The sequence below is a fragment of the Lingula anatina genome, chromosome 1 (assembly GCF_051362555.1).
Source record: "Lingula anatina isolate TDL-2025a chromosome 1, LinAna3.0, whole genome shotgun sequence".
Classification (NCBI taxonomy): Eukaryota; Metazoa; Brachiopoda; class Lingulata; order Lingulida; family Lingulidae; genus Lingula; species Lingula anatina.
In genome coordinates, this window is record NC_141767.1 from 56367243 (window position 1) to 56391121 (window position 23879).

At 32.9% G+C, this 23879-nt stretch overlaps 1 protein-coding gene across 3 annotated transcripts in view; it reads right to left on the bottom strand.

Moving 5' to 3' along the window:
* The window catches only part of LOC106169882 (uncharacterized), a 34596-nt gene that overhangs the window by 2269 nt on the left and 8448 nt on the right, over positions 1-23879 (bottom strand). For all 3 annotated transcript variants that reach the window (XM_087000766.1, XM_024074585.2, XM_013549521.3), the window contains 16 exons: positions 13494-13617; positions 12665-12943; positions 11909-12032; positions 8568-8752; positions 6122-6279; positions 5709-5850; positions 5170-5258; positions 4341-4548; positions 3820-3944; positions 3152-3311; positions 2733-2885; positions 2229-2390; positions 1983-2070; positions 1600-1699; positions 1159-1422; positions 190-404 (listed from right to left, as the gene is read on the bottom strand). In XM_087000766.1, the coding sequence (XP_086856892.1) occupies positions 190-404; positions 1159-1422; positions 1600-1699; positions 1983-2070; positions 2229-2390; positions 2733-2885; positions 3152-3311; positions 3820-3944; positions 4341-4548; positions 5170-5258; positions 5709-5850; positions 6122-6279; positions 8568-8752; positions 11909-12032; positions 12665-12943; positions 13494-13566 (2525 nt within the window). In that variant the 5' untranslated portion in view covers positions 13567-13617. The remainder of the gene's footprint in view (positions 1-189; positions 405-1158; positions 1423-1599; positions 1700-1982; positions 2071-2228; positions 2391-2732; positions 2886-3151; positions 3312-3819; positions 3945-4340; positions 4549-5169; positions 5259-5708; positions 5851-6121; positions 6280-8567; positions 8753-11908; positions 12033-12664; positions 12944-13493; positions 13618-23879) is intronic.

Consider the following 23879-nt stretch of genomic DNA (forward strand, 5'->3'; position numbering starts at 1 on the left):
GAAATGTATGATGTTTCTCCTCTCTTTTCTTCATCCCATTCAGGCATATTTAAGTGTCATTTTATATAATTGTGCATTAACCAGTTGTACACAAAATACCAAATGGGTAACTGATGAAAAGTATAACTTAATATCTAATCCAAACTACGATATATTAAGTGTATTGGTTGTTCCTAAATAAACCCTCACCTTTCATCAAACTGATCAGAATTCAAATCATTAATATTCTCGTCTGACTTGGCCTCAACAACCATCAAAGTGTCAGGGTTGCCAGATGAACTGCTCTCCTTAGAGTACACATGGTATGGTATACCATAAGTGCTATTTTGCCTTGAAGGAAAAGTTTCTTCACTCACATGTCCACTGTCCACACTGGTCTGCCTGATCACTTGGAGGGCAGGGTTCTGCAAGGAATAAAACCACAGGCATATGTTTTGTGCCATGCCATGATACAAGAAATGAAGTCTCTTCATGTGTAGTAAGACTAACACCCCATTTCCATAGATTAGATCGACCTACTTTGGATCGACCTAACTCCCTGGGGGTTTGCGCTGAATAGCTGTCAGCCAGGCGGACACGAAAGTTAATTGCCCCTTACGGCTTGTAGTGGGCGGGGACGGACACTTAAAGGGATAATAACTCTTCGTTTTGGCCAAAAAATGAATTTTCCTGGAGTAAACAACAATTTTCCCATACTTACCAGTGGTTAATGAATCCATTTTTACATTCAAAGTTAGTCCCTGGTTTTTTTCTAAAAGGTTTCGTTTTTTTGTTAAAATCTCTTAAAAGAGATAATAACAGAGTATAGCCATCAATGGAGGTCACGTGATCTAAAGACAAGCTCAGATATCAGAATAATAGCTATAACTGCTGTTTTTGTCGTAAAACAGAATATATTATATTTCTATGAGTTATTCACAATGTTTTTATTGTGAAATATAGATCTCATACGAAGAGTTATTATCCCTTTAAGGGGGATTATCTGACGGTAGTCTGGTGAGACTCCCTGCGGTGATAGATCGATCTAAAGTTGTGGGAATAGACCCTAACAAAGGTGACAATGAAAAATACTGGAAAACATACAGTAATTCAATTCAATTTAGATTACGTTAATATTCCTTGTTAATATTACAATTTAATGGTACAAATGGAGATTACCTCAGAATCTTGTCCATATTTTTTCATTTCTCCATCAAAAGATGCTTTCTCTTTATTACACTTCCCTTGCTCAGCATTCTTCAGTGTGAAAGCAAAGAACACACTGTCACTGTTAATTGTAGCATCATCAAAATCAAACATTTTCTCTTTCAGTAAGTCTGGAGAGGAGGGAATGCCACAACCTGAATCTGGGCGAATTTGTTTCCTGTCCAGTAAGAAATATTTGGTATTATCTTCCTGTGAGAGGTAGAAAGGGCTTGCCACCTATAGAAGATAGAGATGAAATTTTGTTAACTCACTCATTTTCAACTCTGTTATAAGGTTTAGTCATATTTTATACTTGGACCTAAAAACAAGAGTTATTTTGTCCATGTACTTTACAAACATTTTTAATTAGATTAAAAAGCATTTCTCACTATAAATATTTACAAAAGTATTTACCTCATTTTCTTTTAAACATAATTCCACAGGTTCTATTGGATCATCTGGCAATGTTATCACAATCTTAGAATACACATACTTGAAACAATGATGCCAGTACCTAGATATAATCAGCAAAAAAAAAAAAAAAATAAATAAATAAATAAAATTGAATTAAAGATAAATATTAACATTTTTTGTACAATGCACTGATGGAAAATCTGCCCCCCCCCCCCCCCCCCATAAATTGGGATAACTATAAGACTGATGTATTCTTGTGAACTTTATTTTTTAATGATGGTAACATGATTTTTAACACCTGAATTTAAAAATACATTTAAACATAAATATTATCAATAGTAAAATTATGGCAAGCTGCATTTTCCCCTTTTTCCCAGCATCACCTAAAACATGAGTAAATCCCAATCCCCACCATGGTGATGGCTACAATAGTTCCCCCTGCAAGTCCACCTATCTCTGAATTGGTCAGACCTAGGTAAAAAAAACTGAATCAGTTTAAGGCATACAATATGCATATAATGCATGCTGGACCTTCCTCTAACAAAAAAAAGGGGAGACTTGGAAACTTGTGCAGCTTTTCTTTTATCAACAAGGTTTAAAGAAAGTTATGCAAAATCCATTTAATTTACCCATGGTCATAGCCTTCTGAGGGGGCCGGCTAAAAGGACCTTTCCCAGCCTCCGAGACTGCTTGTATTCTGACACAGTAGGACTGCTTAGGAGACAAACCTCTCAGGATATATGAGGTAGTCAATTCTGACAGTACCTTAACAGTTGTCCACTTAGTCAAATCTGGAATGGTTCTCAAGGATTTTTATAAGATATTCTTCAAATGAGTGAGTGCTGTTATTACCACCTAAATTCCAATAAAACTGATAGATTTCATATCCAAAATTGATGTTATGTTAGTGATGTTTAAGGAATTCTGAATACTGCCTTTGGTTCACATCTTTAAGTGTTGTAAAACAATGAAATAAATTTTGAATAATTTTGGTTGTTACTGGAAAAGTATTACTTTCTCTATACATGATACTTTTTGAAATCATGTTTTCTTTACAGAATATAATTTGTTGATTTACAAGTAAAACAATCAGCTCTATGTACAGTCTAATCCCTAAAGATGATGTAACATACCACACATACTCCTATCTTTGATTCCATATTGAAGATTATACCCAGTCAACTGAGCATGTCCCAACTCCTGACAAGATGGAAGTTTCCATTCCAGATACAACTGGCCAGGCATGTGGCTCCCCCAAACCTTCAGTTGTGGACTTGAGGAAGGAACTGGCAAAAGGCAAGTGTTGATATAATTTTAAAAAATGTTAGTCACAAGAAAAATTTGTTTCCCAATCCATTACCTAACTGTGATAATCAATAAGAATTTAGACATTTCATTTTAACAGGGATAGTGTACCAGATTCCCAGTCTTAAGATTTTAATAAGTGGCCCACAACTATTTCAAATATTCAGAGGTTTACACTGATGCATTATATGTTTAATCTGTTCCTTTTTTCTACCAGAAAGGCATACATGCAGTTGGTAAAATGTACCTGCCATATAATGATACAGACAATCTGTCCACTGTAACCCTGCACTTCTTCCTGCCCTCTCAAGTGATGCAGCATACAGGATATCATCAGGGACTTTGGTATCCAGTGGAACTTCATAATGGCCCCTTGAGGCAGGCAGTGTTGCCCAACTCATTTCTTCCTATAACAATATTATCTAACACATAGAACACAATGGGAATGTTTGCAAAAACAATTGTGTTGTTTAAAGAAAAATAAAAATAGTGACTTCTCTTTTTAAAATTCCAATTATAATTGAATTTATCTGATTAATATTACAAAGGTAATGAATTGGGCAACATCTCTATTTCTTTTATTATTAAAGTAACTTGTTGCCATCAGTCTAATTTTTAAAACTTTTTCAGATGGTTGCTATTAACATAGCTAGGCTCATGATAAAAAAAGAAACACTGTTTGAAAATAGTGATTATTTTCTTTTTTCAATTTTTCTGTCAAAACAGGATATACATTTTGCCTTTTGCTGTGAATGCTGATAATTCCAAATATTTAATTTAGTCTCAAAACTCCAGTTATTTGATTTTTAATGTTGAAATTCTTTTAATTGTAAATTGTAAACAGTATTATTGAATCAACAACCAGGACTGAGATTACGCTTAATCTATACAATTTGTGTTAACCAACCAACATACTTTACACATGTGGTCCGCTCCCCCTCTGCACCAATATACAGTCACGTTTCCTACAGTGGGGGACCATCTCAACATAACACTGCCATTCTTCAACATAGATGCTATGTTCTTCACGTGCAGAGAATCTGAAAAAATGTTTGAAATATTCAGAAATGTCAAATTTTTATAAGGTAATTTTAATTAAAATGCTTAAACTCAAGATAAACTAAAGAAACTTGAGAGATACATGTATGGATAACTTTTCAACTTGAGGTGTCTCTCTCTCTCTCTCTCTCTCTCTCTTTGGAACGATCACCTTAGTATATAGACAGACAATTACAAAGAATGGCAGATCGATTCAATAAATATCTGCAGAAAGCACCAGAATGAAAAGAAAAATTTAATTTGTTACATATATATGTAAATAGTTACCATTATTGTTAGTACAGTGAACTGGTTAAGTGAAAAAGATATCCATTATCTTCCTTTCAATTTCTATGAAAAAATATATACATGTATATTATATATTTCAATATACTTACTTCTCCTCAGAGGTAGAACAGCCCATGATGCCTGTGGTGAAGGTCCTGCCTTGGTCCAAGCCTTCAGCAGTACAGTGTAGTGCAGCTCCGTGGATAGGTGCTTTACAGTGGCTTGAGCACCACTCCCAAAAACTTTCAAGGTGATGTTTCCTGGATACAACTCTAAGGTATACCTAATTATCCTGTTTGTGTACTGTTCTTCCATTCTCTGAATTCAGAATAGAGATATGTTTACTTTCTTTTTGACAACTATGGCTATTCTGTTTTTTAAATGACATTTTTTGGTAAAATCACACATCATTACTTCATTAACTGAAAAATTTGATGACTGTTGATTTCAAAACATGTAACAAGCATTGCCATAAGGCTAATGTAAATTTTGCTGTTTGGAAAAACAGCAAAATATGGGGATAGGTCAATTTAAATCAGTTATAAAAACACACAGTTATGCAATGCCTTGTTTCCTTTGGAACGATCACCGGGAAGTTCACATGAAAACTAGTCAACCAAAAGTGTTTTTTTAACAATTCAAGTACTAGAATGACAATTCCATCCATCAAATGTCTATCAGAAGTCATGCAAGCTATTAAATTAAGTCATGAAAGTCACATTTTGCTCTGATTTACTAAAAGGCTGGTCTATTTTGCCCACACCATTCACAATTATCCATACATTTCACTGCAACTTAACAGCAAGTGCCAATTTAAACCAATGTTTACACATAGTTTGTTCTGACACATAATGTCATCTTCAGTTTCACTGCACTCATTTGGCTCCTCAAGGTGATTTAAAACACAAACTTCTATTATAAATTCCTGAAAGAGTTTACCTTCCAAAAAAAAGTTATGTGTCTGCACTTGGCACCACATCTGGTGTTGCTGTAACTCCCAGAATTAACTACAGGTGGCTCAGTTGGAGCTATAGAGAAAAGACCAGCACAGGTCAGTTTTGGTGACCCTAACGCCTCGTATCTCAAAAGTCAAGCATGCACAGACATTAGGTTGTTGATCTTGTGACACTGTGAAGTTTTCTAAATAATTTGTGAATCATTTTTTGTTTTACTTCTTTATTAAAAGATTTGGTGTTTATACTAGAAGTTGGACAAACTGGAAACTGCATCCTAAGTAAACTTGACTTAATTTCTGTACTACATCACTGAACAATTTGAAACCTTTTTCACCAAAATAAGATATTTTAAACTAAGCCTTTGAATAAATTACTACTGAATATTTTTTTACATATTATAAATGTACATTCTATTAAGACCAGTAATTAATGCCAGCAAGTGAAGATTGTAAAATGTGTCCACATAGTTTCACTGAAGTCTTTCCTGTAGGTAAAATGCATAGTGTAAACAAATCAACTGGCCTTCATCTAGTGTGACTGCACTGAGTATGGCCTCATCACTGTCATATCCCCCACAAGATGGCACTGCTATTACAAGGATAGTGTACCTCACAGCAGGGAACAAGTTGCGGATAACCACACTGGTAGTATTCACTGTTAAAACCTGTTTATCACAAAAAATTTAGTTAAATTTTTCAGCTCTCCAATAAAATGGAAGGAGGCAATTCAAAACTAATAATCAAACACACTTACAAGTTATGTATATTTCTTGTAAATTATCAGTTAGCATGTGTAGATGGTGTATCATGAAATATTGCTATAAATTTCCCACTAATTGAATGTGCATATTATAATTATCTATTCAATAATATTAATAATACTACCTAAAATCCACTCAATTTAACCCAGAGGTAATATACTCCATTATAACCTACATTAGATGTCCTGGGAAGCCAGTTTGCATGCCCAGTATAAGAGATCCTGAAGTTGAAACTGAGGAGTGTTGCCAACTCCATTTGTGGCTTTTCCCAAGTTAGTGATATCTTTCTGGATTCTGAAACTGCTTTCAAGTTCAGCACTTTAGATGGTTTAACTGAAAAATGAAACATAATTGGATTCTAACATTATCCATAAAACTAGACAGAAAAGCTGACAAAAATACAGATATTCAACAGAAAAAAGTAACTCAAATTGCTATATTTCAACATAAACAAGACCATCCCAGTAAACACAGAAACAATCCAAATTTGCAATGATTACTGATACTTCCAAACCATGACTACACCTCTTGTACTGAGCTTGTTATTTCACACATTGATTCTCTATCTGAAGCATGTGTATAGATACAGTTCTTTGCTCTTATTTCACATTTCAGTTCATAAGAAAAAAAAGCTGCAAGTACAATATTCAAGTTAACAAGTAAAACAAAATGTGATCCAAGTTTAACATGCCACAACCCCTTACATATTGGCAATATACTGGATAATAGAAAACACTAGACAACAGGATTATGAATAAAAGAAACATGTATTTTTACCAAAGCCAATCTGTAAATGTGAAGTAAAAAACATGGTATGGGCCAAACATTGCACAAAAATCAGAAAGACAAAATGCAAAAACAAAAGATTTTTAATAACTTTCATAACAAGGCAGCAAAGCTGTCAAATGTACACACACACACAAAAAAAAACAGAAAATAAAGATGCAAAATAGGTCATTTTGTCAATTTTGATGCAATAATAAATAATGCCTATAATAGCACTGTCAGTCAACACTGAATTTTAATCATGCACAACAGGTAACATGGTCAATAACAGGAGCCAACCCAGAGATATTTTCTGACAGTATTCCAAAGTATCTATGTTGATCCATCCTCCATTTTGATGGTCTTCCAACAGAAAAAAATAGATACTGGTCAATATAAACTTAAAAACCTGCCCGTCTTCCGGAAGACCCAGAAGATGGTCTCAATCCACCCCTTCAATAAGATTACAGTTTCAGGACCATAAGAGTTCAAATTCACATGATGAAAGTCCCAATATTTGAAAAATGATGACAGTGCATAAAATAATATTACATAATGTTTAAAGACATAAAAACCAATACAACTGCTTATGTGGAAATACAGAAAATGTGCAGAGCCTCAGGCGGGTGGGAGTTAAAAGTCATAAATGCCAGTGTTTGAGAAAAAATTAAACATAACATAACACAACTAGGAAAGCACTCCGAGAGTGCAGACCTCTGCCAAGGCAGCAATTTTTGATTATTATTGATTATTGATTGATTATTGATCCGAACCACCACCAAAAACTAATCATAGTCCTCCTTGACCCACTTCTGACAGTTCCTGAAAATTGCATCAAAATCGGTCCATAACTTTTTGAGTTATGTTGATGACAGACAAACAGGGGTGAAAACATGGCAGAGGTAAATATAATTCCAATGAAGCTGCTATTCAAACTTTTAATCTTTGAGTTTGATATTTATATATATATTAAAAACTTATTTGCAATATTAAACAAAATTTACCTGCATAATTATCACTGCTTCCTTATTATTAATCTAGCAGAGAGCTTAACCTTTGGGAGTTTACAGGGAAATATCAACAAGTGTGCTTTATGTAATCTCATTTAATGGCCTATTAATTAGGCAAATGACTTTATAACTCTGAACTTAGCCTAGTGATACCCAAGGGAAATTTACAGACTGACCCTCTCAAAGGTCTTCAGGCCCATAAGTCACACCTTAAGAAAAGCACAAAACAATAATGCACAAAATAGGAGACTACCAATTCTGATGCAATAAAACATTATGTTTAACTGCACAGTCAACATCAAATTTTAATTTTGTACAACAGGTTATACCGACAAAAATAAAAGCATAAGGTTCAGGCCCATCAGAGTTCAAGTTTATACTTAGAAAAAGCCAGAATGAGAAAAATGAAAATTTCACAAAAATGCATAAATTTAATAAAAATGATAATCCAATAGAGCTGGTTTTCTAATATGAGCTGTATGTCAATCCTAAGAATCATTCTTGTAAGACTAGTTGAAAAAATAGTAAAAAAGTAACAGTTTTCTTTCCATAATCCTAATGGTGGCAGTGCACAAAGTAGGTTTTTTGTCAATTCTTTGTCAACATTACATAATGATTAACTGTAAAAATACCACCAATTTTTAAATATCTACTATTAAAAACATGGACATTACACTATATTACCCGCCTTTTCCTGTTACACATTCTACAATAATTTTGTCTTTTTGTTCATAATAACTATATTTGCCTATATTATAAAAAGTACGAGACCTGCCACTTTACTTTGGATTATCATAACTGGGTTTTGGGCTGCATGTTCAAAAACTTGTATACACCAAAACTTACTCAGTTTTCCCACATCTAGTCGATGCTGAACCTCAAGCTGTCCATAGCTGTTGTTGACCACCAGCACAAACTGATATAGCTGATTTGGTTCAAACATCCAGCCCATTCTCTCCTTAGGCTCATTACGTACCCAGCGGCAGCCATTAACAATAGGATTGGGGCAAGGATGGCTGTCTTTCCTGGAACTGACAAAAATTAAAAATCTAAGGTCATACATTAATTTCATTTTATCATTTAATATGAGGCCAGCATCTGGATAAAAATCTTTTGTGTAATGTAGAAGTTTAGAAGTTAAGGTGTATTTTATATCTTATATGTAAAGTTTACGTCATCAATTATACACTTGAGTTAGTAAAGACAGAATAAAGAGCACATGGTCTCTCAAGCCACCAGCTTCTCAAGTCAATTATATTTTGTTTTCCCCAAAAAAGTTAAATGTAGCTGATATTTAATCAAGTAAAGAAAAAGAACTTAATTCAAAACAAAACAAAACAAACTGTAGTCAAGCTTTCTACATTAGGACTGCATGCATACAGTTTGCTTAATTCACTTAGCACAGAAAATGATTTTCTTCTTTTTTTTTTTTTTCAAAATTTAAACAGCTTTGTGTCAATTTTGTCACTTCACCATCAGAATACAAGCACCTCACACTAAAAGTTAACAGACAGAATTTGCCTAAACATCACTTATATATGTGACATTTTTATAATGGCTGTTTTCACTCCAGCAGAGTTATTTAATGGCTGTTCAGTAACAAGAAAAACACTTCAGGAAACACTGGAAGGTTCACAGTGTGAAGAGTTTACAACAAACAAGTACTAATCATTCTTTATAGTTTACAAATGATAGTGGCACATTAACACATTAAATCAAAGTATTTCCTACGTTTGAAAATTCTTGATTTAACATTTAACACAATTAAGCACTATGCACTTATGTGAAAAAATCATCAAAGGCAAGTTTTTTGGTTCTAGCACTCATGCACCATGTTATCTAAAACTTTGGGAGCTATTTTTACATCATAGATGCAGAAGTTAAAAGTGAAGAGGTACTTTATCCCCAGATTAAACATCTGTTATGAAGAATCTGTATCCGGTAAGCCTCATACAGTAACTTTATATTTGTAAAAGAAAAAAAAATGTTCTTTAGTCTTAATTTTTCTTAAATGTTGATTTTAAAAACTGAAACATTTTGAAGGATATAACACTTACAGGTCTCATTTATTTTCAGTTGCCGTGGAGCAGTTGCAATATATATATATACTAAAGACAAAAAAATCGAAAATTGTTTCTCAATTTTAAAATGAAACAAACCAATTTGGAATTTAGACATCTAAGTGCTGCAAAAATACAAACAGATAGTAGTTAAAAACTTTCAACCAATCAGGTAGTATTTCAGCATTAGACTGATCATGTATACACCTTGCATTAAGTAAAACAATAGAGGGGTAAAGTACTGGTGTGAAATACTCCCTGGAAATGGGTTTTGTATTTTCAATAATTTTTCCATCATTCCTGATTTACCTCTTTTATTCAAAACAGTACGAAACAAGGCAATGCCCATGATGGCAGATGAAGTTTATAATGACTAGCCAGTCATTTCAACTAAAGTATTAAACCTAAAATAAAAAAAACACCGAATCCAAGTGCAGAAAAATCTATTTTGGCGGGAAAATCTCATGGAGTGTCCCTTTAAGGCATGCAGTAGGTGTTGTAGGAATTAGATGAACAGTGTATGGCATAAACATTCAAGATTCACTCAAACATTTAACACCAAGTCAACCTGAAACCCAAAGTTGAAGGTAAATAAATGTAAGGTTGACAATAGGAAATTAAGGTTTGAAGAGGTTTTCAAAGATAACAAACAGCAATGTGATTTGCCTGCTCATGACCAAAAGTTCTAACATATTAAATACAATATAAAAGCACAAATGTGTCAAATCAGACCAATAGCTTGAAGTGTGCAGTTAAAAAAACGCTGACATTAAAACATGCAATAAAACATCTGTTATGCCAACATGTATCATCATCAGGAGCATTTCATCACTGGGAAAACGTATGTGCAATGTACCGAAATAAATTATCAAGTGTGAAAACCCTTTCACCAGCTCCACCTTTAGATGCCATACATAAATATTCTGGTTAAATTCCTTGCATTAAAGCTATAGGCCACCATCACTCGATTCTGACTCTGAAGGTTGGCTAAAACAATTCCACCTAATCACTTAAGCAAACAAGCACTATTGGCAGGTTAGTTAAGCAGAGAGTAAATGCCCAAGCCGAATCAATTACTTGGTTTACCAAAAAGCATGCTAAGCAGCAGACTTAAATTACTTCAATGGAATTGACTTACATACTGAGAAAATTTGCTCATGCAGATACTGATGCAGCCTAAAGCAAGGTGGATTTTTTTCTGTATTCTTATTCTTTCACAAGTTCTCAGGCAAGCAAGAAAGCAAAATGCTCGAACTTTTAACATTTCACATACAGAGCAACAACCTTACGTTCCCTGAATCTCATCTTTTTACCCCACACACGTATTGTACTTTCAGAATGAGAATCATCTGAGATAGCCCAAATTCTCAAAATTTAAAGTAAAAGCAAGATTTTGTGGGATTTGGAGAAAAGTGGGCTCAGAAATAGGGGCAGACTAGTATTTGCAGTGCTGCATGGATAGAAGCCTCTGACTTTATCCATGAGTATTATTCTCATTTTCTTATCTTTTTCCACATTTTTCTGATTGTTTTTTTTAAGTTTGTAAAAGAATGGCCTTTTGCATAACAGAACTCATTACTTTTGCAATATGTTTGAAGACAACATTAAAGGGATAATAACTCTTCGTATGAGATCTATATTTCACAATAAAAACATTGTGAAGAACTCATAGAAATATATTATATTTTGTTTTACAACAAAAACGTCAGTTATAGCTGTCATTCTGATGTCTGAGCTTGTCTTTAGACCACGTGACCTCCATTGATGGCTATACTCTGTTATAATCTCTTAAGAGATTATAACAAAAAAAAACTTTTTAGAAAAAAAACCAGGGACTAACTTTGAATGTAAAAATAGATTCATTAATCATTGGTAAGTATGGGAAAATTGTTGTTTACTCCAGGAAAATTCATTTTTGGGCCAAAACGAAGAGTTATTATCCCTTTAATTCCCAGTGCATAGAGTTTCAGCCTTATTGCTAAAAGGTTAGCCACACTTTGTGTGGATTCTCATGTTTTCTAGTCTGAAATGACATCACACAGCGCTGAATGTCTCGTTCTAGGATATCTCGAATTATTTTCTATTAGGGAGCCCTGCTTAGGTGAGGGTGAAAGATAATCTTCTTACTATGGATACATGGTCCAAATTAACTTGACATCATCTTCCTCGCTATGTCTTCTTTCCCAGGTACAAACCATTTCAACTTGAGCATAAACAGTACAGGTAAAATTACTGGGAGGGACAGGTGGATCTGAAATGCGAAAAGTTAACTTGAACACATTCAAAGTCAATAAAATTACAGTATCACCTTTCCCATCATACTGCTTTCAAATGTATGTCTATTTTTTTCTTTTCAATTTTCAAAAGATCTTCAAAAGGCATTTTCAATCTCTTTTTGTGACCTTCAGTGTTATGCTTATCTACAACTACGTAAGTCAATAATTTACTTTATTTTGGTGCAAAATATTTACCTCCTCTACCTCTTATCGATATACATTGTACATCAGAAAATTCAATGTTAAATGCAGATGTCAAGGTGTAAAGGTCAAAGAGTGAAAGCCAGATGAGGGCGATCTAAAAAGACATCAAAGGCTGAATTGACAAGAGGTCAGTAAATGTTGTCTAAAAAGGTCAAAGAAAGCCTAACTGTGAAGGTCAGGTGCCTTAAATAGTGGGCTAGGGATGACCTGAAAAGGAAGTTTACAGGACAATGGGAGTAGAGATCAAACAGTGGCCTAAAATATTTTGACCAATTAAAATAGATCTGTGGTACGTACATCATATTGGGCTAACTTTAACGGAAGGGTCATTTTTGGAGGGTAAAAGCTGAATGCATGGCTTTTAAGAGCTTTAAAATGCTAAACATTATGATTAGTTTCATACCTCCAATATGAATAGTTGTGTATGCAAAATTTTGACAGTCGTCACTTGGCATTTTCCTTTCCTCTGCTGACACATTTTGTCTGCACTCATAGATCCCAGAGTCTGCTTTGGTTAAATTGCTAAATGTCTCAGTCAGGTGTCCCGTGTCTGAGCATATGTGACGTCTCTTGTCATCAACCCTGCTTACACATAAAGGCTTCTGTCCAATAGTATCATTTGCAGTGCATGTCAGAGTTAGATTGGACATCACTGGTAAATAGGGGTCAGTAGGGGTAAGATCTGTAATGTATTAAATCATTATTAGCATAAGGACCACACCTTAAAGACCATGTGCACATTTGCAAAACATCAAAAATTAGATGAAGATATATTTTGACTTTAAACACCTACAAAGTTGTAGGTTTTATCTCCATATGACATTTTGTAAATGAGCAATTTCTGCTGGAGGTTCTATAAAGATCGGACTTTGTTTGTTTTGAAAATATCCCTGCACGCTGCTTAAACTATCCAAATGAACACTCCTTAAAAACCATTCTGATTATCCTTGAAAAAAAAAAAAACAGTTCTCAGCAAAACAATCTACATGCAATCTTGCAGCAGATTGTGGGCAGTATTTTGTCATTTTCAAGCTGCCACAAGATTCACTGGCACAAAAGGACGTAATAAACTATGTTAGTGTTAAAGATACTGTATAAGTATAAAGCCCTGGAAGGCTTTTTCTTAGCCTTTTTCAAAAAAATACATTGAGCATCTCTTGATTCTATATATGTTTTGTAGTATATAAAAAGTATTGAATTCATTAAAATAATTGGAAATAAAATGCACTTACAAACACAAGACCACACCTCTGACACTAAAGCACTGGCAACCATTGAAACCGTGTAAATCAAAAGTGGCATCATGGGCTGGAGCTGATCAGCACTTTACATCATGTGTCAAGCATCGTTACACACCTGTGAAGACAAAATTAACACATGTCAAATTCAAGAAGATAGCACATTAATATCAGGGAAAGTTGTACTTCAAGACTCAATTACATAACAGAATCATCATATTGGGGAACAATTTTTTAAATTAATAATTTTCAGTAATTCTTAGTAAATGCTTCTACAAAAGAAACAAATCATGGAGTTTGCATGACCTAACCTTAAAAATGAATGCATGTACCTCACTCAATTTGGCCCATAAATGAGCGCAGCAGCCTTGTAAACAGGTACAGGAGCTGAGCCACCATGCATTTTCAACAAATGCCAGATATATATGCCTTAAAAGTTTTCACAAACAATTGATACATGTATGCAAACAAACTTGAAAAAAAAAATGTATTTCAGAAAATTTTTCCTGGAACATCTCAAGTAGCACATAAACACAAAAAGATAAAGTTTAAGCAGGGAATGAGATGATGACATAATATAACTATTTTGAAAGATTTTGTTCACATAATTTTCCTTACAATCCAGTGTCAACTTTTTATGTACAGATGCAGTCTGTACATATAGCTGTCACCTGCGTCTGTCGTCACCGTCGCCTGTCGCCGTGCACTCAGCGATAACATGATAAGTGGAATACCGTTTTACTTTTTGTATTCAAACTTACAGAACTGATGAATTATTATTATAATATGCAGGTCAAGTTAGAAAATTGGCATGATCTTGCCATTTTTATAATAGTTTGCTGTTTTTTTTCACTTTTTCAGCATATATGCAACACCTATCACACATTTTAAGAGAAATCGATAGGCCAATTGTCTTGAAATTCACAGGAGTGATCAATGTTACTGAAATACAGATTAAGTTTTGAAAATAAGCTTGATCAGTTAAGTTTTGGTGAAGTTATGCCTTTTTTTGTAAATAAGTGTTTTTTCCTCAAATTTAATTCTCAGGCATGTTAACAGTCTCATTTTTGAACTGATTAGATATGTAAAGTTGTTCTTTTGACATTTTCTGCATCTTAACAATATTGTCAGTTGATTATTTAAAAATGATGGTAAACCTGTTATTGTGTATTGTGTAATAAAGTGTCAAAAATGGGAAAAAAACTCATATCTTTACAGTTTGTCAGATTCAATCATTCACTATGTGCAGAATCTCAGAATGGAGCAAATTGGACATTTAAAATTGTTCCATTGATATTTTTCTTATGTCAACAGTTTTTTTAGTTGATCATTTAAAAATGACAGTGAATTGATTATTTTGTTTTATGTTTAAAAAAAAGGTGCTGAAAATGGTAAGAAAATCATTTCAGTACAGTTATCTCTTGTTTACATTTTGGCATTTTGAAGGTGTGACTCTTAACTTCCATGGCCTTGAAGACCTTTTCATGTCACATTTTCTGAATATCCATGATACAGTACTTTTATTTTATTATTAAAAATTGATGGTCATTATACTGTTAAGCATTATGTAATATTGCATCAAAATGGAAAAAAAACTATTTTGGACACTGATGACCATCAAGGGAAAACCATGTTACTTATGGTACTTACTGAAAAGTGCAGCTTGTGTTGGAAAATGGTGTGATCGTTTTTCTGTTTTGTAAGCAATGCAGTTCTATAGAGTGCTATATGATGGTACTGTATGGATGGCAGTGAGTATGAAATTGTCCCTTGGGTGATCACTAATTAAATTAAGGTCTATACAGTCACTTGCCTAGTAATTAATTTTCAATTGGCCATTAAATGAGATTACATAAAACACTCGTTGAGATTTTCCTGTAAAGTCCCATAGGTTTATCTCTCTTAACTGTGTCACATAATTAGGATTTGGGGATAATTATGCAGGTAAATGTTGTTTGATATTGCAAATAAATTTACAACAGAAAAAAATTTGTGTTATGCCAACATTAATGCTATAGATGAGTAACAGTGCCTTATTTTTCTCAAACTCAGTGGGGTTATTCATATCATGTCAATACAGCTAGATTAAAAGTTTGAATAGCAGCTTTATTAGAATTGTTTGTTACATTTTTATTAAATTTTTTTAAAATTATTTTTCAAATACTAGTTTTTAACTTACAAGAATGATTCTTAGGATTGAAATACAGCCCAAATTAGAAATACAGCTCTATTGAATTAATATTTATTTATTTATTTATTTATTTATTTTTAATTGAGTTTAAGCAATTTTTTGTGTGAAATTTTCACTTTATCTCATTCTGGCATTTCCAAAGTATGAACTTTAACTCTTATCAGCCTGAAGCCTTAGGGACCATTTTCAGACCCTATCACGCTAACTGTGGATCGCTTTTTCCAAGGGAATTCTCGCTAAATGCAGTTTAGCATAATACATTAGTGCATCAGAATTGACAGTATCCTATTTTCTGCATTTTTATTTTCTGGTTTTTGTCTGTATATTTGACAGCTTTGCTGCCTTTTTTTTTTTTTTTTTCTTTTTTTTTTTTTTTGCAAAACACTGAATATAAACTTTTTCTAGTTTTCAGGGTTTTAATTTTGGTCAAATTAAACAAAACCAGATCCTTACTAAGTCTATGTGCACGATCTCAAATCAATGTTAGTACATTTGTACTTCTTGATCAAATAACATGGTTTAAAAGATGCAAACATGCATATCCTGTTCAAGTCATGAGACATCATCATAAAACTTTGATTCTCAATTTCTGATACAGAAAATCTGCAACTAGTTTTTTTCTTGTTATAATACATTTCAGATATACTATATAGCTTTAATCTCCCATCAAAGTGAACTATTGGACTTGATATACTGACAAAGACTGCAGGCGTGATAAACCATTTTCCCAGGAAAAACTTCATATAGTTTTCATGTCATAAAATTACTTTTGAAAAGGTTGTAGTGCATACATGCTTTGTTGATTACCAGCTCTCCTGATAGGCATTCAGTTGTCACATTCACATCCAGGCAAACTGAAATCAGACTAAATATCATGAAAGCATTGGTTAATGAAATCAGCACAAAATGTCTCATCTCTAAGATTCAACCTATTTTATAGTGGGAAATAGAGCACAGTTAACACAGCAAGATTAATTACTGTGATGAAATTCAGATCAATTAGTCTGGTGGGAAGGAGGGGTTCACGTGCAACCCCGTGAAAAACAGTGGATACCTATATTTTCTTAACCCTTGATGTCTAAATTTTTTATTTTTAGATGTTCCCAGAGTGAAAAAATGTCCCATGGGGTTTTAATTTAATGATATGTAACACCCTGTGGCTCAAATAACCACATTTGAAATAATGGGGGTAGAGGAAGAAAATTATCTATAATTTGCAATTTAAATAAGATATAAGAATGGTTTATATATCATTATGTAGGTAAAGGGTTGCTCTAAAAACACAAGTAATAAAAGTTATGTAATACCAAACCATGTCAAAGTAAAATGGTGTCAAAGGTCAAATGAGGTCAAATTTGAGACATTTTCAGAAAAATAAAGTAATAAAGTTTATCTGTATAGAGAATGTGAGCCAACAACATACTTTTAAGGGTATATTTCATAAATCCCATCTATATTACAAATGTTTAATGGTCTATTGTGACTTAGTTTTACAGTTTGTGAGAATTATGATGGATATGATTTGGTTATGGAATATCCGTTAAATTTCAGATCAGTGGGGGTAGGGGAAGAAAATCACTCATAACTTGAAATTTAAGTAAGATATAACAATGATTTATATATCATTGCATAGCTAAAGGCTTGTTCTAAAAACATAAGTAATAAAAATTATGTAATGCTAAACGATAATGGAGTAAATGGGGTCAAAGGTCAAATGAGGTCAAATTTGAGAAATTTTCAGGAAAATAAGCCAATATAGTTTACTTATTTAAAGAATTAGAGCCCACAGTATATATTTGGAGTAAGTTGTGCAAATCCCATTTATATAGCAAATGTTTTATGATCTATTGAGACTTAATTTTACAGTTTGTGGAAATTATGATATATATGATTAACATATGGGTACGGACACTATCAGTTCAATTTCAGATCAATGGGGGTAGGGGAAGAAAATCACCCATAACCTGAAATTTAAGTAATATATAACAATGATTTGTATATCATTGCATAGCTAAAGGGTTGCTCTAAACATAAAAGTAATAAAAAATTATGTAATACTGAATTATCTCAAAGTAAAAGGGGGTCAAAGGTCAAATAAGGTCAAATTTGAGAAAATTTCAGAAAAATAAAGTAATATTTTATATAGAAAATGTGAGCTAAAAATATACTTTTTAGTGTATGTTTGGTAAATTCTATCTATATGACAATGCTTAATGGTCATTTATAACTTAATTTTACAGTTTGTGATAATTATGATGGATATGATTAGCATATGGGAGTATCCGTTAAATTTCAGATCAGTGGGGGTAGGGGAAGAAAATCAATCATAACTTGAAATTTAAGTAAGATATAACAATGATTTAAATATCATTGCATAGCTAAGGAGTTCCTCTAAACATATAAGTAATTAAAATTATGATATACTAAACAATTATGGAGTAAAATGGGGTCAAAGGTCAAATGAGGTCAAATTTAAGAAAATTTCAGGAAAATACGCCAATAAAGTTTGTTCCTTTAGAGGATAAGAGCCCACAGTATATATTTGGAGTAAGTTGTGCAAATCCCATTTATATAGCAAATGTTTATGGTCTATTGAGACTTAATTTTACATTTTGGAAGATTTATCAAATTGAATGATACAATAAAGGTTGGGGGGGGGGTCAGTTCAATTGCCAAAAATGGGGGTAGGGGAAGGAAATCATTATTAGTATAGGATTTGATTAAGATATGACATTGAGTTATATATCATTATGTTGCTGAAGGAGAGCTCTAAAACATCAAATAAATAATAAATAATAAAAGTTAAGTAACATTGAAACGTGACTGAGTTAAAAGTGGTCAACGGTCCAATAAGGTCAAAACTGAGTCATTTTCAAAATAGAATTTTCATTTAATCAGAAATTTTGAATGTAGAAAATGTTTCTTTAGAGTATGATTGGTAAATACAGTTTAAATCTTAGTTCTTTAACAGGGTTTTGGGAATTCATTTTACAGCATTTAGATCTATGTCTGATACCAGTACTTCAGAAGTGTTCAGTTAAATTGCCATAAAGTGGGGGCGGGGAAAGGACATCACTCATAGGAGGTATTGTAAGTAAGGTATGACTGTGATTTGTATATCATAATATACCTGAAGGGTTGTTCTAAACATTTAAATTGCAAATATTATGTAAAATTGAATGATGTCTGTGTAAAAAGGGGGCAACTGTCAAATGAGGTCTCATATTTGAAGCAGTCAAGTTTCTTTATTTAGAGAACATGAGTTCAACTTAGGATTTTTGAATATCTTTGATAAATTAAATTTTTGTTACAAAAATTTCATGGAGTTTAAATACTTTATTTTAGGCTGTATTCCCAGAGCTTTTAGATCGATCTATCCCCGCAGGGAGTCTCACTAGATTACTGTCAGATAATCCGGCTTATATGTCCGTCCCGCCTACTACAAACTGTAAAGGGGTAATTAACTTTCGTGTCCGCTCGGCTGACAGCTATTTAGCGTGAACCCCCAGGGAGTTAGGTCGATCTAAAGTAGATCGGTCTAATCTCTGGAAATGGGGTCTTAGAGTCTCTGATTTATGAATGATACAACTTATTAGTATATGTACTGTAGGGGGATCTTAGTTCAATTGGCCACAAATGGGGGCAGCTAGGAGAAGGAAATCATTAATAGTAAGGGAATTAAGTAAGATATAACTATAGTTTATATATCATTGTGTTGCTGAATGGTCCCTCTAAACATTTAAGTAATGTAGGAGTATAATGTATATTTTGTTTTAAAAATAAATATCAAATGATATGGATTTTTCTCCCCTACCCCTGTTTTTTTTCGACAATTGAATTAAACCCATCTGCAGTGCTTGTATAGGTTTTATATCTCACCTACTGTAAAATAAACTCTCATACCCCCATCAAATCATTGTAATACATATGAACTTAACCAATATATATATATATATATATATATATATATATATATATATATATATATATATATATATCTTAGTCTACAAATCATATTCTTCTCTGTAAAATTTCACTGCTATATTTAATTTGTTTTCTTACAAATGCCTCAAAGTTGACCTCATTTAGCATTTGATCCCATTTTATGAACACATATGGTTTACTTTTACAAAAAATGTGTTATTTACATGTTATGAGCAACATTTTGGCTGCACAGTGATATATCTAAGGTAAATCTTAATTAAATTCCCTGCTTTGAAGGGTGTCCTTTCGATTCCCTGTCTCCATTTTTTATGCAATTGAACTGATCCCATCTGCAGTACTCACTTATTGTAAAAAATCCAAATATTCCATCAAGTCCTTGTAATAGGGATGGACATGTGTCTAAAAAACATATTTTAAGTTCAAGTCAAGTATAAATAATATAAATTTTATTGGTTTACATTCCTAGAAATGCCTACAAATTTACCTAGTTTGATCTTGGACCCCATTAAGCCTCACCATGTCTCAATTTTATATAACATTTATTTCTGATATATTTTGAACAACCCTTCAGCTTCAGAATGATATATAAATCATAGCTACATCTTACTTAAATTTCCCTACTATGAACAGATTTTTTCCCTAGCCCCAATTTTTGGCAATTATGCTGAACCCCTCAGGGCTTGACACTAACTTTTTTCGATACTGGCCCGAAATATTGGTAAATATTGCAAGGATGATTTGACACATGACATTTTACTTGCTCTTTGGGCCAGTGACCCCAGCGTTTTAATGGCCCCAGGTTGGTTTTCAGTGGCCCAGGGCCAGTGGGCCACCCTTAATGTCAAGCCCTGCCCCTCTGCTGTAAGAATTGCATTTTAAATTTAACAAACTTTAAAATAAATTCCCATGAAATAATTGAAACAGACAACTTACCCTAAAGAAACATAGTTCTATGTAAAATAATTAGCTTTATTGTTTTTTTTTCAGAAAATGTCTCAAATTTGACCTCTATTCTACTTTCCTGATGATGTCTCAATTTTGACCTTATTTAACATTTGATCTCTTTTAACTTAGCCATGATTCAATGTTGCACAACTTTTATTGCTTAAATGTTTAGAGCTCTCTTTTATCAACACAGTGATATATAATCAATGTCATATCTTAAATAAATCCTATAATATTAATGATTTTCTTTCCCCTACCCCCATTTTCGGCAATTGAACTACACCCCCCACCATATTGATAAATCTCAGAAAATGTAAAATTAAGTCTCAAAAGATTATAAAACATTTGCTATAAAGATGGGATTTGCACAACATACTCCAAAAGTATACTGTGGGCTCTGACCCTCTAAATAAATAAATTTATTGCTTTATTTTTCTGAAAATTCCTCAAATTTGACCTTATTTGACCTTTGACCCCATTTTACTCCATAATTGTTTAATATTACATAATTTTAATTACTTATATGTTTAGAGGAACTCCTTAGCTATGCAATGATATTTGAATCATTGTTATATCTTACTTAAATTTTAAGTTATGATTGATTTTCTTCCCCTACCCCCACTGATCTGAAACTTAACTGATACTCCCATTCGCTAATCATATCCATCATAATTATCACAAAATGTAAAATTAAGTTACAAATAACCATTAAGCATTGTCATATAGATAGGATTTACCAAACATACACTAGAAAGTATATTGTTAGCTCACATTCTCTATACAGATAAACTTTATTGCTTTATTTTTCTGAAAATTTCTCAAATTTGACCTCATTTGACCTTATTTGACCCCCTTTTACTTTGAGATGGTTCAGTATTACATAACTTTTATTACTTTTATGTTAAGAGCAATGCTTTAGATATGCAATGATATACAAATCATTGTTATATATAACTTAAATTTTAGGTTATGGGTGATTTTCTTCCCCTACCCCCATTGTTCTGAAATTGAACTGATAGTGTCAGTACCCATATGTTAATCAAACCTATCCTAATCCATTATAATTTCCACAAACTGTAAAATTAAATACCAATAGACCATTTTGCATTTGCTGAATTGATGGAACTTACACAAAATACTCTAAAATTTACTGTGGGCTCTAATCCTCTAAATAAGTAAACTATATTGGCTTATTTTCCTGAAAATTTCTCAAATTTGACCTCATTTGACCTTTAACCCCATTTACTCCATTATGGTTTAGCATTACATAATTTTTATTACTTATGTTTTTAGAACAAGCCTTTAGCTATGCAATGACATATAAATCATTATTATATCTTACTTAAATTTCAAGTAATGAGTGATTTTCTTCCCCTACCCCACTGATCTGAAATTTAAATGATACTCCCATACGCTAATCATATCCATCATAATTCTCACAAACTGTAAAACTAAGTCACAAATGACCATTAAACATTTGTAATATAGATGAGATTTATCAAATATACCCTTAAAAGTATGTTATTGGCTCACATTCTCTATACAGATAAACTTTATTGCTTTATTTTTCTGAAAATTTCTCAAATTTGACCTCATTTGACCTTTGACACCATTTTACTTTGACATGGTTCAGTATTACATAACTTTTATTACTTGTGTTTTTAGAGCAACCCTTTACCTACATAATGATATATAAACCATTCTTATATCTTATTTAAATTGCAAATTATAGATAATTTTCTTCCTCTACCCCCATTATTTCAAATGTGGTTATTTGAGCCACAGGGTGTTACATATCATTAAATTAAAACCCCATGGGACATTTTTTCACTCTGGGAACATCTAAAAATAAAAAATTTAGACATCAAGGGTTAAGAAAATATAGGTATCCACTGTTTTTCACGGGGTTGCACGTGAACCCCTCCTTCCCACCAGACTAAATCCTGATGTTCTCTTTTGAGTTTCATAGCATCAGACCAGACAACTTCACTGGAATGCATGCACACTTACTTTTACAAATTTTACAGGAGAGTACATTATCAGCTCACTGGAGTGGTTGAATTCTGTGGTTGGAGCCAACATCCTGTATTTGTTACTTACTAAATGACTTTTCAATTTCTAAATGAAAACTACATTTGAAAACAGGGTGCCAGTATGAATGATCTCCACAAACTGTGCATAAATTTCATTTGATTTCTTTTATGAAACAGAAAACCTCTTTCCATAGCTCTCTTCATTTTTCTGTAAAATAATAATTGTTTATCCTTATGCAAACTGCCTTATCTAAGGCCATGTTTGGTCTGTTATTAATTCATAAAACAGGGGCGGATCCAGGAATATTTGAAGGAACGACAGGCCTCAATTGTGCAGCCGACCGTCGCCCCCTGGGTGTGGGATTCAGGGCTGGTTCAAGGGCCCCGAAATTTTTTTGGTGTTTTAAGAGAGCAAATAGTGCCCTTTGGTATAGCTTAGAACTATGATTTAGCTAGTCAAAATTTTAATTTCAAGAGGGGAATATTGGTGTGATATATTTTTCAGAAACCGAAGGGGGTGTCAGGACCCCCTGGTTATTAAATAAGACCACAACTGTCCTTTTGGAGACGACCTGACCTTTTGGGGGTAAAAAACACCTGTTCAGTGTAGTTGAAAGTTAACTTCCAGTAGGGAGCCATTTAAACATCAGTGTTGAAGTATCAAATGAGTTTGAGGAAGAAAACTTTAGTTCAGTTGGAGGCAAACCAGCTGAATTGTGCATGCAAGCTAAAAAAGACTGCTACTTCAGTTTACAGTTTTTCACTGAATTTTTTAAAAAGACATGAAGCATGGGGGCAGCCTTAACTGACTAAATATCAATCAATCTATCCATTCTGTTCATCATTTGATATTGTTTATGAATCTCTTACTCCTAAGGATAAAGAAGATATGGTATAGTATAAAAGCATTCAACTGCATGAATTATCCACTGAGTACATTCATAAATAGCATATACCCTCTGAGAGTTGACAGTTAATGGACATTCTATATTTTTGAACAAGTTTAATGCACATCAGTAAAATATGATCCTTCACCAAAACTTCAGGATACAATTACCATGTCCAGACACTGTATACCGACTGTACATGTATATTATACTAAGCCTTCAATTATCAGAGAAAAAAGGAAATTGCGCATTAAATTACATTTGCTGAACTTGGATCTGTTTTCAATTTGCAATTAAGAAACTGTTTTCTCTCCTTTTTGTATATAGAAGACTTAAAAATAAATACTAATATAAAACAAAGTAGCAAAGCTATCAAATG